The sequence below is a fragment of the Muscardinus avellanarius genome (genome assembly GCF_963383645.1).
Source record: "Muscardinus avellanarius genome assembly, chromosome: 5".
In the NCBI taxonomy this organism is placed as follows: domain Eukaryota; kingdom Metazoa; phylum Chordata; class Mammalia; order Rodentia; family Gliridae; genus Muscardinus; species Muscardinus avellanarius.
Genome location: NC_137790.1, coordinates 135,357,694 through 135,371,518, shown reverse-complemented (window position 1 = coordinate 135,371,518; position 13,825 = coordinate 135,357,694). Strand labels below are relative to the sequence as shown.

General features: G+C 45.0%; 1 protein-coding gene across 2 annotated transcripts in view; it reads left to right on the top strand.

Moving 5' to 3' along the window:
- The window catches only part of EPHB1 (EPH receptor B1), a gene marked incomplete at both ends in the record, with an annotated part of 441,334 nt that overhangs the window by 391,353 nt on the left and 36,156 nt on the right, over positions 1 to 13,825 (top strand). For both annotated transcript variants that reach the window (XM_080696677.1, XM_080696676.1), the window contains one exon: positions 372 to 587. In XM_080696677.1, the coding sequence (XP_080552803.1) occupies positions 372 to 587 (216 nt within the window). The remainder of the gene's footprint in view (positions 1 to 371; positions 588 to 13,825) is intronic.

Here is a 13,825-nt window from a genome sequence, read left to right as displayed (position 1 = left end):
TTAGAGAGTTGAATTCTGGGAGTGACATGGTCTGATTTATGTCTGTAAAAGATGGCTCTGGCCGCCTCACAGAGAATGGACTGCAGGGGGGGCAGGTGCAGAGGGCTGTTGCAGGTGATGGATGGTGATGACTGGGCTGGAGTGGTGGCCATGGAGAGGGATGGATATGACATGTAATTTGGAGATGGAATCGACGGGGCCTGGCAAGAGAGCAGAGCGGTCAAGAGAAGGGATATGGGTGAGGGAGAAGCTGCAGTGAGCTGTGTGCTGGGCACTTTCAGACTGACAGGTAACAGCCATGGCTCCCGGGCTTCTTCTCAGCCACCCACCAAAGCCTGTCTTGATCCAATGCCCTTCATGTCTTACCGCAGCAAAATGACGGACAGTTCACGGTGATCCAGCTGGTGGGCATGCTCAGGGGCATCGCTGCCGGCATGAAGTACTTGTCCGAGATGAATTACGTGCACCGGGACCTGGCTGCTAGGAACATTCTGGTCAATAGTAACCTGGTTTGCAAGGTGTCTGACTTCGGCCTCTCCCGCTACCTCCAGGATGACACATCGGACCCCACCTACACCAGCTCCTTGGTGAGTCCCTCTTGGGTGTTCTCAGGGAATGCATGGCATGGGTTAAAGATGTTTGCTTGTGGCTGGGGACCTATGGCAGGCTGTATGCGAAGGGACTGGGACTTGAGGTGATTTCATTGGAGGAGCCAGGTGTTGGGAGGACCATCCGTTCCAGAGAAACGATAGTAGCCAATTTCCCAAGGAAACATTGGAGCATTGGCTATGAAGAAGGGTCTGTATCTACTTTGAGACCATGCTGTTTCTTGGCTAGTGGGAAGAGGAAACTTTGGAATAGATGGTTTTGGAGAATCCAAACAGGTGTGCCCTGTTACCGAAGACACCTGTCGGCAGAAAGCAGGCTTCACGGCATAGTTCAGGTTTTCAGTGCCCACTTGCATCGGGCAGTACGTCACCAGGTAGACAAGTTGCTTCCAGATAGTTTCAAGCACCATCTATAGGACCAGCACTTTTAAATTTGTATTTCCTGCTCAGCCTCCCCCTCCACATCCTGAGCAGCTCTGCCCATCCACATCCTACTGCCTCGTTCACACAATTCCATTTGGAACTTTAACAAGTCCAAAATAGAGCTCGGGATTTGCTCTCCAATACCCACTCCCCAATCTCTCCCGCTCCCTAGTTGGCACCACCAAACCAAAGACGGGAACCAAGGACTCGTCCTTGATTTCTCCCTGTGCCCCAACTTCCATGTGCAATTCCTATGGGCTCCTTTAAAATTCATCTTTTTCTTCCTCTGCTGCCACCATCCCAAATGCAAGGTAAGGTTCTTTCTCTTTTGTCTGGATGGGTACAGAGACTTCCTAACTAATGTCTCTGATTTCTACATATCCCCTTCTGTCCATTTCCACTGGCATCCAAAATGATTGTTTTACCTACCTCTGTGTGTGTGCATGCATGCGTGTGTGTGTGCGTGCGTGCGTGCGTGAGCATGTGTGTGTGTGTGTTTTACTGGGAATTAAACCCGGGGACATTCTACCTCTGAGCTATACCCCCAGACCTTTCTGTTTTCTTTTTTAATTTTAAAGCTGGGTGTCACTAAGTTACCATGGAATAGCTTAAATTCTGCAGTCCTCTTGTCTCAACCTCCTAAGCACTTGGATTACAGGGGTGTGCTGTAGTGCCCAGACCTATCTTTTGTAAACTTGCAAAAGTATATTATTGAAAGAAAAAATACAGGGAAGTAAAATAACAAGAATAACTAATAAATTGCAATCTCCTTCCCAGGGCAGGGGTCTGTAAACATTTTCCTAAAGGACCATCTGGTAAATATTTTAAGCTTTGCTGGCAAGAAGCAAAATAGAGGATATTCTGTAGATAATTCTGTAGCCATTTACAACACAACCCTTTAAGCAGTTGTGAGCGTCATTCTTTGCTCATGGACTCTAAAAATATGACCAGCCAGGTTGGATGCTGAGGCCCAAGTCTATCAATCCCTGCTAATCCTTCATTTTCAATCGTCAAGCATAATTTTCAACCAGTAGATGTGTCTTCCTTCGCATTTTTTCTCTTTTTTCAAAAACCTGAAAATATGCATACTCGAAAACGGCTATCATACTGTGCCCTTCTCTCTACATTCTTATGTTTCTTGTGGGCATTCCTGTTATGAGATTGATTTTTCACAAACTTTGTAAATATTCACACTCCCCTACGTAATAGGCCCATCTCCCAGCATCCTTACCAGCACCAGCGCCGGAGGCGACTGATTCCTAAACATTTGCTAATCCAAAAATGAAAAACAATGCCTACCTCATTTTCTCATAGTTTGCGTTTCCGACTGGCTGCCAGACATATCAGCGTCTTTTCACACAGTTACTGGGGTTTGCGTTTCCTCTTCTGTTGTCTGTACGTGTTTTTACCTATTTTTCTATTGGATTTCTTACAGGTCTTTATATTATGTGTGCTAAACCCTTTGCCTGTCATATATGATATAATAAGTCTGCCTAAGCTGTTGTTATTTTAATTGTTTATGGTATCCTTTGGCTTGCAAAGTAGTTTACATCTCATATTATTGAAAATATCTTTTCCTTTACATCTTCTTAGGATTCCTGGCTTGTTTTAAGTGTTCTCCTCACTCAAAGGAGATCAGATGTTTCTTAAAGTTTTCTGTACTATTTTATTTGGGGGTGTTCTATGTTTAAATAGACAGTACACTTGATATTTATTTATTTATTCCAACATTTTATTTTAAAAATATCCAGCATGTGGAAAACTTAAAATAATTTAACAAAGAACAGCCATGTACACATCACCTTGTTTCTAGAATTAATATCTTGCTGTATTGCTTGATCTCATGGCTTCCATCCAACCTCTCTCCATCCACCACTCTGTCCTCTTTTGTTGACTAATTTCCAAGAAAGTCACAGACACTGTACAAATTACCCCTAAACACATCAGCAAGCATCTATTTAAGTGGAATTAAGCATTTGTTTACTGCTATTTTTTTGTTTGTTTGAGAACTTTTTGCACGCAATGAAACACACATTCAGAATTTTAACAAATGCATACAGCTGCATAGCCCAGACAGCTGGAAAGAGAGCCAGGAAGTTCTGTAAAAGCCTGCAGCAAACAACAAATAACACATCGCCTGCCCGTGGCTCAGGGTATTGAGGAATTCCAGAGGAGGAGATGAAGTCTCCGCAGAGATCTGAAGAGTGGGCCACTGTCTTAGTCAGCTTAGGGTATCATAATAAGATACCATATATTGGGTGCCTTAAATAGCAAATATTGATTCCTCATGATTGTAAAGGTTGGAAAGTCTAAGATCATGGTGACAGCGTGGTCAGAGTCTTGCTGAGAACCCTCTTTCTGATAGTGTACTCTCAGGACCTGTCTCCATATGTGAGTATGAAGAAAGGGGAGGGGGAGAAGAGGATGGAGATGGAGCGGGGCGGGGGGGAGAAGAAGAAGAAGAAGAAGAAGAAGAAGAAGAAGAAGAAGAAGAAGAAGAAGAAGGAGGAGGAGGAGGAGGAGGAGGAGGAGGAGGAGGAGGAGGAGGAGGAGGAGGAGGAGGAGGAGGAGGAGGAGGAAGAGGAGGAGAGGGATAAGGAGAGAGAGAAGAGGAGGGAGATGGAGAGAGAGAGGGATTCTTTCTCTATTTGCAAGACATTAATCTCATCACAGAGGTTCATCTTCATGACCTACTCTAACTATCTATCCCCAAAGTCCACTTTCATATTCCATCTTACTGGGGATTAGAGGTTCAGGACATAAATTTGAGGGAACATACACAATCTATGGCATTTTACCCAAAATGAATGGAGCAGAATAGATAACAGCCCCCAAAACAGCACATGCAAAAGTCCTGGGGCAAGAGATAAACTGCACTAGAACTGAGAAAGCACTTCTATGGCCAGTGTTTGGAGAACAAGGAGGTCAGCAGTAGTCACCTCACAGGAGACCCTGGTTACAGATTTACTTAGAGCAAAGGAGGATCATTCAAGGTGTGTGTGTGTGTATGCAGATACTTTCATATGGTCCAAAGGCAATAGATTTGCATCTTTTAGAAAAATAACTGAGCTTTTTCTTTTTCTCTCTCTCTTGCCATTCCCTTCAAATCATTTCCCTTTCCTTCGATTTTTTTTAAAAAACTTTCTTGACTTTTTTCTATTTTTTCCACCAAAAATAAACAAATAAACCACATTTCACAGGTAAAAATTAGATGTCCTGAGCATGGGAGGCAAGCCCTTTTAGGAATCAGGACCCATGGCTGAGGGGGATGCTGGTTCAGCAGGATTAAGAGAGTAGCTCTATACAGGGATATTAAAACTATATTGGGTATGACGGGAGCTGCTGGAAGTGGGGATAGAGATATGAAAAGCACAAGAGCTGGAATAAATTGTGTCCTGTTGAATTGGAATTAGAGGTATCTGTGTGAGCTTGTGATTTTAAAGGCACAAAGACAGAGAAATAAATAGAGACAGAGAGTGCCTGGAAGCCAAGACATCCATGTAGCAAAAGTGCACTTGGCTCTTACATCTTCATCTCTGTATTTTCCACTGAAAGCAACCAGGACTCATTAGAGAAATAGCCCTTTCTAGGGCCTGGTCAGGGAAAATAAGATGAGCCAATGTTATCTCTTTGTGCCAGAAAGTGAGAAAGTACTCAAAGAATGATGGAGATGTGTTCCAAAAAGAAAAAAAAAACCCACTAATACCCAGCCTGACGGACCTTCTCATGTTCAAATCTGGGATTGTTTAAGCTTCCAATATTTATAGTAATAGTAACTGATGATACTTTATTGAGGAAGATGGGGCCTACAGAATCCACACTAATATGAACATAAATTAATTGATGCATGGAGGCAAGAGAAAGCTTTTCCCTATCGTGGGAAGAGTGGTGTTATTAGAAACTCACTATCTGGCAGCCATCGAGTTCATTGTTAATTCAGATAAGAAACATCAATGGCGCTAAACTTGGGGAGAGTATGGAAGAAGGAACAGAATTTTACACAGTTTCACAGTATCTTCTCCCCAAATATTTATTTATTATAAAAGGGAGAGAGTACCTATATAGAGGAGGATTTTGTAAAACATCATCTGAATGGAGTGATAGAAGTTTATGTCATCAATAACAGAGATGTAAACAGGGCGTGCCATGTGTAAGATACAAAGAAAGAACATAGCACTCGAGATCCTCGATTCAAAAATGTGTAATTTGGGTCTCCGACTAAAATTAAGGTGCATTTTATTAAAAGCTTGGCTGTGGTCCTCCCCCAAACACCAAGGTCATGAAGAACAAGGAGACTGAAACATTGTTGGAGACTGAGAGGCATGGTAACTGGATTTTATGTGTGGCGCTTAGCAGGACCTTTCTGGCATGGTTGTTACTAGCTGGAATAGGGTGTCATGGCGAACAGGGTACAGGCATTCTTTTTAGTCTCTTTCTGTAACTTTTACAGAGACTTAAAACTGCTTCAAAATAAACTATGTCTCATACAGTTTTCTCCCTGGTGCAGTGGGGAGGAGAGACGGGAAAGATGAGAGTAGGGAGCAGGAAGGTGCGCAAAGAGACTCTGGGGGAGTCTTCATTTCTGTATTTTCCAGGGGTTGGGTGTAGTGACTGAAGACCAGAAGATATAGTAGGGTGACACGGAAGGATCTTGAGAGTGGATGTTGGTAGGGGTGAGGGTAACAGAGTTCCGCAGATGACAGCAAGCATCCAACCTGTTCCCCCAAATGCTGGAAGGTCCCTTCATCTTTGAGAGTGAGGATGCTGGAAAGGAACTACGGGGGGGGGGGGTATGAGTTACCAGTAGGTTGTGCCAGTAGGTTTGCTTGAGGACAGTGTTCCCCAAATTTGGGGTGGGTATCAGATTTACCCAGAGAGCCAATAAAGAGCACAGAGGCACACACTCACTAAAGTAAACAAGTGTCCCCGGTGATTCTAAGACCTGCCATTTTTTGAGAGGTGTTCTCTCAGAGCATTATTTATTTTTATGTGCCTATGGGATATATCTAAATAGAGCTCTGAATGGGCAATTGAATACACGGGTGCAGAGCACAGAGAAGTCCAAATGGAGATGTAGACTGTTAATGTCCTAAGAGTTTTGGCCCTTGGGTCTTGGAGTCCAGACTCTGAACCCAGTGCTCAGGACTCCAGGCCCCACATTATGCCAGACCGCCTGCTAATTCTGGCCACTCATGATGTCCCAGAAAGCCTGTTTCTCTGTTTTAAGTGTATCCTCTGTCCTCCCAAGGTCAAGGAAAGGACTGTCTGTAGATTCCCAGGTAGCTGTCATCTTTGCTGGCTCCTCTGGCCTCTGGAAGATGCATACAGAGGCCAAGTCATGCTCTGTTCATACCCACCCCGTCTGCAGGCAGAGGCAGGCAGGATATTAACTTTAAATTATCTTTTGATTTTCAGCTCTGTTTCTTTACATTTAGTTTTTCATGGTTACTCCACAATTATCATATAATATATATGCATTAAGTACACAGACATACACAGCCTTAATGTTTTTTTGCCTACCTAGGGTTTATATTGTACTACTTTACATAAAATGTAGAAACCATGTAATCAAATTATATGAATTCATTTACCACCCCCACTCCTCTATGTTACACTTACATACACTAAAGATCCCAAAGACAATGTTTTAAATATGGATTTTAAGGAAACTAAAAGAAAGATGTCTTATATTAACTCAAAATAGTAACCATTACTTTGTTCTCCCTTTATCCCTGAGGATCCGAGTGTCCTTTTGGTTTCATTCCTCAGTCTTTAGAATTGCTTTTAACATTTTTTATACTCCAGATCTTCTGGCAATACATTCTCTAATTTGCCTTTTTTTTAAAAAAAAGTCTATATTTTGTATTCATTCCTGAAATATAATTTTGCTGGATATTCAATTGTGAGTTCATAAAGTCCCCCCCCCATTAGCACTTTAAAGGTGTTGTTTTATTGTCTTCTGGCAGGCATAGGTTTTGATGAGAAGTCACACATTTATGTGAACCATTGCTCATATGTGAGTGTGTGTGTGTGTGTGTGTGTGTGTGTGTATGTGTGTGTGTGTGAGAGAGAGAGAGAGAGACAGACAGACAGACAGACAGACAGACATATTTCTCTGGGTGCTATCAAGATTTTCTAATTACCTTTGGTTTCATTAACCCAACTATAATATTCCTGGGAATGCCTCCCACTACCCAAAATTTATCCTGTGTGAGGATTTTTCCAAGCTTCTTAAATCTGTGAATTTATTTCTTTCACTGATTTTGAAGAGAGAGTTTTCAGCTATATTTGCTCACATATTATTTTAGGGGCCCCTTTTTCCTCTTCTTCTAGGGCTAGGACTACTGGAAGTAGAACTTCTGAAATTGCTCCAACTTCCTCAGGTCTCTATTCATCACCCTCTGACTTTTTCCTTCTCCTGCTCAGATCTCTCTTGAAGGTCATGGATTCGTTCATTTGCATGACCGATATGCTACTGAGTCCCTTCAGGGACTTGGTTCTGATATAATGTTTTTTAGCTCTACAGTTTCTAATTAATCCTTTTACATACATTCCAATTCTTGGTTGAGGTGTTTTTTTATTCATAAGCATATTTCCCTTTACCACATTGAGCGCATCAATGATAGCTGATTTAACGTCTTTGCCTAATCATCATAACATATAAATTATCTTGGGATTTGTGTGTGTGAGTGTGTGTGTGTGTGAGTGTGTGTGAGTGTGAGTGAGTGTGTGTGTGTGAGTGTGAGTGAGTGTGTGTGTGTGAGTGTGTGTGTGTTACTTGGGACTGAACCCAGAGGCATGCTATTTCCAAGGTATATCCCCATCCCCAGCCCTTTTTATTATTTTGTTCTAAAACAGGGCCTCTCAAGATTGCTGAGGGTCTTGTGAAGTTGCTGAGGCTGACCTTGAACCCATAATCCTCCTGTCTCAGCCTCCCAAGTACTGGGATTACAAGTGTACACCACCACGCTGGGCTTTGGGATTTGCGTTTTTTGGTTGCCTTTTCCCATGACAATGAGACCCATATCCCTGGCTTTTTGTCCATCTGGTAGTTTTGAGTTATGTACATTGTAAATACTATGATGTAGAGATCTGCTACTTTGATGGAGAGAGTGTTGAGGTGTTTGATTTTGTGAAGAATTAACTTGGTCATATCTGCAAACTCTCATGTCTGCCATGGGCACCAGTTCAGATCCCAGTGCCTATGGCTTCCTATGGTTTAGTCTCTGTCATACAAACATGGTTCAGGGGCCAGCCAGAGATTTCTCTAGCGTCCTTGATAGCCATTGCCCTGGACTCCTCCCTTGGTTCTTCCAGCCTGAAAAAAATGGTTGGTTTTTCCAGTGAAGTTTTAGCACTGAGCAGATCGCAGTCTGTCCATAGGCCCATTTCTCTGGCTGCAAAAGGTAAATACCTGTGCTACTCAGTTCAGTTTCCAGAAACTTTGGGGCATTTATCCTTTTTTTTCCCCTCTTCTTTTGAATTTGTTTTCATTTCCTGGAGAATCTGTGCATTGAAGCATACTCCTCTCCATCCAGAGTGGAACCTTTGGCTTCTTACCCCTTGGCAGGAGTTTTGTAAGACAGCCCTTCAGCCCTCACCACTCCACCTCGACTTCTCTATCCCAGGCAGTTCTTTCAAGATCTTTTTAACCTCTCCATCTCCTTGGACATCTGGTTTTACTTTACAAGCGAAGACCTCATTAATAGCTATTAAAGTTTCCTAGTTTTCCTCCAAGGCCCTCATCCTTCATCTCTGACTCTGACGCAATTCTCCGCCCTACCTCTTCCCCAGGTGTTCCTTCTCTGTTTTCAATTGCAATTTCTAGCCCCGGGAGCATTTCCTTCCCAACAGGCTCCTCCAATAATGAACAGATACAACTTGTTCCTTTGTGCTTTCTTAGGACTGCAATAAACCCGCTCAACTAGGGAAGCCCTCTGTATTGTGCACCGCTAATATTCCCACTCTTGAAGAGGGGCAGGGAAACGAGACAGGCCGGGCTATCAACACCTGCAGGATTTACACAATCCCCCTTTTGGCATGTATATTTTTGAATCCTGTTATGTGTGTTCAAATAAACATTCTCTCAATTTTTTTTTCCAATACTGGGGATGGAACCCAGGGCTATTCTACCTCTCAGCTATACCCCCAGCCCTATATTTTTTATTCTTTATTTTGAAGCAGGGTCTCACTGAGTTGCAGAGGGTCTCACTAAGTATCTGAGGCTGTCCGCAAACCGTGATCCTCCTGTCTCAGCCTCCCGAATGCTGGGATTCCAAGCGTGCGCCACCACGCCCAGCTTCTTGATTCTGTTATAGACCAGCTTTTGATATTTGACCTCACAGGTCACAGGCTCATTACTACTGGTTCTATTTAATGTTCCCAAGAGGAAAAAAGGCTCAGGCATACCAGGACAGGTGCTGTATCTTCTATAAACTGCATCTGGGGCTCACTCTGCACCTCCAGCCTGTCACCCTTTATCAATGAACATCGGTAGAGAGAGCTCCAGCGGGCTTCCCTAAACCTCTGGATGTGCCGGTTCAGTCCTTAGTTCTAGCCCGTCCAGCCTGGCTTCTTTCTCTCCTTGTGGGAAGAGGCCCATCCTGTCCCTTTGTGAGTACAGCCTTCCTCCTTAGTATTCAGCCTGGGCCCTTCTGCTAAAGTAGTGTCAACTTTCCCATCCTGCAGAGCCCCCAGGCTGTCTCTCTAAGACTCTGCCACCTTGCTCCTGCCTGCCAGGCAGTCCCGCTCCCTCCAGGCCTCTCTATTTCATCATGAATTGCATTAAGCCCTCTGATCTCCCTTGTCCCCTGCCCCTTTGGCTTCCTCGCCACTCCTCCCTCTTTTCACAAGCTCCCTTCTCCCCCTACACCTGTGTTTCTGCAGCTTCTGAGGCTCCCCCCTCCTTCCCCTCTGTGCCTTCCCTCTTCTCATGTTGGCTGATGTTGTGTGCCCTGCCTCTGTCCCCCTCTGTGAGCCTCAAACGGAGCTGTTCCTGGGGCATCTGCCCCTCTCGGTGGGAGGAGGCGTTGTCTCCTTGGGCTGTCTGCCAGCTCCTCTTGTCCTCCCTTGATCGCTGCTCCTCTGCCAACATGTCTTCATGCCACCCTCTGCTCCTGCCTGCCTCCACCCACCTGGGGCCAGCTCAGCTGTTCTGCCTCCTCTAGGACCCACCCCATCTTCATCAGACTCATGTCCTGCCCTTCCCTGTGGCCCCAGTGTTAAGGATCTGCCCTCCCCGGGGGAAGAGGGCACTGCCTCCCTGAGGGCAACTCTGCAAACACATGGCACCCTGGTCGACCCCACAGGTACGCCGCAGAGACCCTAATTCCCCTATGATGAATTTCAGCCATCCCGGGCCACGATGTGGGCGGCACCCTCACGTCACCACTATCCCTACCTTTATCCATTATTCCCATGGATCCTATTGCACTCCCAGGCAGCACCCGTTCCAGCCGTGACTGACTTCATGCTGAAATTTATAGGGTTTTTTTTTTTTTCCCTCTTGTTAAACATTTGCGCCAGGCATGGTGGCACATGCCTGTAAGTAATCTCAGTATCTTAGAGGCAGAAGCAGGAAGATTATAAGTTCAAGGCCAGTTTAAGCAATTTAGGGAGAGCCTGTCCCAAAAATACAAAATAAAAAGGACTAGGGCCCAGTATTGTCTTTAGTTCATGGCCTCAATTGAACTCCATTTGGGCTGCGTAGGGAGCATAAGATCCTTTCTAAAACTTTCTCTCCCACTCTGGAATTGCAAAATAAGTCCTTGGTCTGGTAGAAAGAATGTAGAATTTAGATCAAGCTTGGCTTAGGTCTCCTTACTCATAAAATGGGATTGGCAAAATTGTTTTAGGTTTATAAGAAGTCCTGCGACTAACTGGTGACAACCTCTAGTATCGGCCCTGTCCCAGGCCATATAGCATGTAGGATTGCTGTGGAGGTCGAGTGCTTTACGGTCTTTCAGAATCCCTGTACTATGGCCATAGGCATCCAGGTGGACACTGTCAAGACTGACAAAGCATAGTCAGAGAGATGCAGTGAGAGACAGAGGGATACACAGGAGTACCCAGAGCTACCCAGGAAGCCAACGTGCACAGGCACCAACATTCCAAGTGCGCCCTTGGTCCCAACTGGGCTTTTTCCTTTCATTACTACTGACAAGTGAGTTTGAATGTGTTAGTCCTATTTTAGATTATTTTATCTTATAATGTGCCTAATGCTTGAGAGGTGCAAAGAAAGCAGAAAATTATCTCCAAGATAATCCTTCCTGCAAGCTTTGCATGACAAAAGCCCCCGTCCTCCATCTGCACTTGGGTGCACCTCTTTCAGAAGTCACCACTAAATAAATAAATAAATAAATAGGCCCTCTGTCTACAGATCTCAGCTCAGGCTAGTACCTGGTCTTTCAGAAAGAGCAAGGTTTTCTGGCTTTCTGTCCAAAGACTCTGGGTCCAGCTCTCCTTTTCCCTAGTTCTGGACCTTTTTACATTAAATCATGTGTCTCCTTCCCTTCTGATCCGTGGCCTCCCTCACGAGGCCATTTTCAAATATGATTTCCAGCTCTTCTTTCAATCATTGGGGTCTGGAAGCAGTTTCGGTCTCTTGGGTGGGTGGGAAAATGGAAAGGGGGGAAGAGAAGCAAGGAAAAGGCAGGGAGACCCTTTAATTGCAGCCAGAATGACACCAAGTCCTGGTCCTCAGGAAATTCGTCTGTGGCATTAATTAAGCAGAGGGAAGAATAACTCAAATGTCACTCTGCCCCTGCTCTGCCACTCAAAATGATTCATCTCCAGGTCCCTTAGCCCCCTCCATCCTTTGATCTCTCCCTGGGTCCCGTGGTCAGCACATGCTCAGTTAAGGATACCAGGCCCCGACTGAAGGGCCCTTTGGAGAAGGACTCAGCATAATTATTCTTAGTAGGGCCTGTGTATTATTAGCCTGGGCAGCATGAGTATGGAATTTCAGAGCTCAAGATGGCCCATAGCCTGGGGACTGGAGCAAGGGGCAGGTCAGGTTTCTGGGCCAGGGCTCTCTGTCTGTCCTGCGTAGGCAGGTTTCTGGTGTGCACAAGCCTGTGGGAAGAGCCCTGCCCTCATGTACATGCACTCCTGCAGAAGGGACTGGTCACCTGAGCGCAGCCTCACGCAATACCTCTGTTAGCTATTCTCCCAGCCAAGACATTTACTAAGCACCTAAGATGAGCAAGGACGCAGTTAACAAAGCAGATAGGTCCCGAGCGCCTGAAGTTTCTACCAGAGCAGAGGAGAGACGTTAAAATAGTGACTATACATTGATTATGTAATTGCAATTGTTGGGTGCAAGGGAGGAGGGACATGAATCAAGTGTCTTTCAACAGACACCTGGGCCAAGATCCAAGGGTGGAAAGGAGGTAATTCAGAGACAAGTGTGTCAGGGCTTCATGGCTAAAATCGCAAAGCTGGACACAGACCATCTTGCTCAGTAAAGACAGAGTGTAGAGAAGAGGATACGAGAGGATGCAGGAGGATGAGGGAGTCTGTGGTCAAGCGTGGATAGGGAGAAGCAGTGCACGTGTAAAAAGAGCCAAGGAGACATCGGGAGAAGTGTATGTGGTGGGGAGGTGGGGCACCATGTGAGTAGCCCAAAGGGTACCACAGTGGATTTGCTCCAACCTTTGTACTCTGAGGTTATGGAAAAGGATAAAGAACTGGATATAAGACCCCAGAGGCAAGTCATTAGGCACTGAGCTGGGAAGCCGGTGAAGAAATGGAAGATGAGCTGTGAGGGGTCCATGGTTTCACACTCAGAAGAGGATGGGAGCCAAGTTTTACACTCTCAGCCGAGACCCCAGGGAGAGTCAGGCAACAGGTCCATGAACTAATCAATCAAGGATCATAGATTTCTTCCAAGAAATAAGGACCTCTGCTAGAGGAAGAAATTAAACTTCATATTTAATATGTTAATTGGCAGTAATATGATGATACTATTTACTAAGACATTTGCTTGTTTTCTTAATGTTGTGTTTAAGAAATAAAAGGTTGTAGCCCAGAGATTAGGAAGAGAGATCGCATTTGGTTGAGATGAGGGAGAGGGATGCAGGAGATTCCTACCTGAGGTAGATATGGACCAAGTGGTAGAACTGAGCACACAAAAGGTACACAGTAACTATTTACAGATGAATGGACAGACAGATGGGTATGTGGACCATCTTACAGGCCTCAGAGCCTGAGGTTTAACAGAGAGGTTGAGGGTCTGTTCAGAACAGAGGAAGCTAGAAAGTACCTGTTTGTGTTCCCTGGGTACACAGGCCAATCCTGCTTATATTGGGACGATTGGAAAGAGTGGGAAAGCCCTAAAGGGGCTCAGTTATCTATCAAGTTGTGTCCCTCCCATAAGGATACATTGGTGTCTCTTTAATCAACATTCTTACTACTGACCCCAAATATCTGATGGCCACAACTTACAGGATCTGGAGATTTCTGTTTATCTCATACTGGCTTCCAAGTAGGACCCTGGGCTGCAGGTCTTCAGGGTCTCATGGTGGGGAGCAGAGAGGAGATGAGAGCTTATGTCAGCTTATAGCAGCAGAGAAACATCTAGCCCCAGGAAAATACCTCTTCCCCATGAACCCTTCCCTAGAAACCAAGACCTGCCCCCAAATATGGTTGCTGTGTCTACCACATGAGGTCTGGGGGACATTTTAAATCCAACCCATAAGCTGGGTGTGGTGGCGCACACTTGTAATCCCTACGCTTGGGAGGTGGAGACAGGAGGATCGCGCAGGTTCAAAGCCAGCTGCGCTGGCTTAAGAGAC